This window comes from Musca vetustissima, unplaced genomic scaffold, assembly GCF_032173495.1.
Source record: "Musca vetustissima isolate MV318-11 ecotype Yass unplaced genomic scaffold, APGP_CSIRO_Mvet_v1 utg796, whole genome shotgun sequence".
In the NCBI taxonomy this organism is placed as follows: domain Eukaryota; kingdom Metazoa; phylum Arthropoda; class Insecta; order Diptera; family Muscidae; genus Musca; species Musca vetustissima.
The window spans coordinates 134,138-136,522 of NW_026878527.1; the positions used below are offsets into that span (position 1 = coordinate 134,138).

A 2,385-nucleotide genomic window follows, 5' to 3' on the forward strand; every position below is an offset into this window, starting at 1 on the left:
AGTATGTATTATAGTACGTTTTCATTTAACCGGAATTCGTTAACTCAGTGGTTAATTAAATGTGTATTTTAGTGTTAATAGTTCATTTATATTAATAAAGTTAATGTACTATGCAAATGTCAACAACTTCGAATTTTGTGTCATTATGTATGACACGCCATTTTGTGTACACATACATTTCTCTTTCGTTATTAGTTCTAATAAACTGATCTCAACAACAGGTTATGGTTTTTTGCAAGAAAATTGATAAAATCATGGCTGCATCGTACACATTATTTCCCAAATTGTCAAATACGAATTACTATGTTTGGAAATTTAACATCGAGTTGCTGCTGCTGGTGAGGGAATTGTGGGATGTTGTTGTTGGTAATGTGCCTGAGGAGCCGGATGAAAAGTAGTTGATTCGTGATGGGAAGGCAAGGGCTTCTTTTGGGTTAGCTGTGGAGGAATCACAGAAAATACTCATAAAGGAACTAAAGGCGGCGAAAGCTTTCTGGGACGCCTTGAAGAAACATCACGAGAAATCAAACATTACCAACAAAGTTAGTCTGCTTCGCCAAATGCCGTCGAAGAGGCTGGTTAGTGGTGAATGTATGGAAGACCACATTCATGAATTTTTATCAATTGTGGACCGTTTGCGTGATTTGAGCGAGAAGGTCGAAGAACACAAAGCTGTTGCATTTTTACTGGGCACTTTGCCGGATGATTACAACCACCTAATTTCATTATTAGAAATGCGCTCAGAAGAAGATCTGACGCTAGATTTGGTGAAGAAGAAGTTGCTACAGGAGTTCAAGAGAAATATGGCAGCTGAAATATTGTTAAAGATGGCAACAAAAATCTTTGTTTTGGCATCACAAATGTAAAAGCAAATGGCGATTGGTTTATTGATTCTGCTGCAACCTTGTCATATGTGTAGTGAGGAGACATATTTGGAAAAAAATTAATAAGCAAGAGGATGAAAGGGTGTATTTGGCTGATGGTACGGTGTTGAAGGTGACTGGTTGTGGTGACTGCAAAATAGTTTGTGAAGGCAAGGAAATTCGTGTTAAGAATGTACAGAGCTGGACGGGAGTTTACTGTCTGTTCGGAATCTATGACGGTTTGAAGGTGTTTTTTGACAGAAATTGTGGTTTAATTTCTCTGGACGGACATGCCATGCGAAAGCTACTTTAAGGAACAATTTGTTTGTGCTGAATCAGTCTTACAAGTCAAATATGATCTATGATGGGCAAAATTTCTCTTAAAAAATGTTTAAGGGAAAATAAAAACATGAATTATTCTTCGGAATTTCTTAAATTTAATATTTTTAAAGCATAAATGATATCCAAGGAAGTTCAAAATATAAATTCATTAAAAAAATTCGGAAAAAAATGTCATTAATGTTTATTTTTGTTTTAACATCAAAAATGTAAAGAGAACCCATCAACGCTGGTGTGCAAGTCTGCCCAACTATAAATATGATATCGAAATGTAAGAGTGACTTTATTCATATTTGGCATCGTCGTTTTGGCCACAGAAGTCATCAAGCAATTACTTCAACAGTTGCTAAGGAGCTTGTTCAAGGAAACGTGCTTGTTTGTTTGATTGTGAGGTCAGCTTGAGAGCAAAACTTACACGAGCACCCTTTTGAAAGGTATCGGAATCTAGATCGGATGAAATTTTAGATGACATTATTGTTGCATCTAAGACTGATAAGGAAATTGAAGATGTTTTACGTGTTCTGAAATCTCAGTTTGCAATAACGGAATTGTGTGATTTAAGACCCTATTTGGGGATAGAAGTGAGCTACAATAATGGTTTTTATTATTTGTCACAAGAACGTTACATTGAAAAAATTTTAAATGAGTTTGGTCTTCAAGATGTAAAGATTTCTTTGATGCAGTTGCTATTTCAATATTATCTCGGAAAATTACTTGCCCCAATGAAAGAGATTGGATTGAAGTCAAAAGGGTTCTAAATATCTAAAAGTGACTAAAGACTTGAAATCGCTCGTTGAATCTAAGAGCGATTTAGAATTGAAAGGCTTTGCTGATTGGGCAGGCGACATCAATGATCGAAAATCTACAAGTGGTTTCATTTTCAAGCTTGGTGATGCTGTCATCAGCTATGCAAGCAAATGTAACTTTATCGTCTACCGAAGCAGAGTTTGTGGCTCTTGCTGAAGCATCTCAGGTACTCCAATGGATTATGCAATTAATGAAGGAATTTGAAATCCACATATCCAGTCCGGTCATTTTTGAAGACAACCAGAGTTGCTTCAAGATACTTCAAGATGAGAAATTAAGCCCTAGAAGTAAGCATATAGATGTAAAGTATTACTTTGTTCCCGACTTGTATAGATCGAATAGCGTATTATTTAATTATTGACCAACAGAGTCTATG

The 2,385-nt window shown here is 35.8% G+C and overlaps 1 protein-coding gene across 1 annotated transcript; it reads left to right on the forward strand.

The window, feature by feature from the left end:
- Positions 1-254: 254 nt before the first annotated feature.
- On the forward strand, positions 255-866 carry LOC133323266 (uncharacterized). Its single transcript, XM_061532209.1, has 2 exons — positions 255-366; positions 439-866. Exons 1-2 carry the CDS (start codon positions 255-257, stop codon positions 864-866), a joined length of 540 nt encoding a protein of 179 aa, XP_061388193.1.
- The last annotated feature ends 1,519 nt before the right edge of the window (positions 867-2,385 follow it).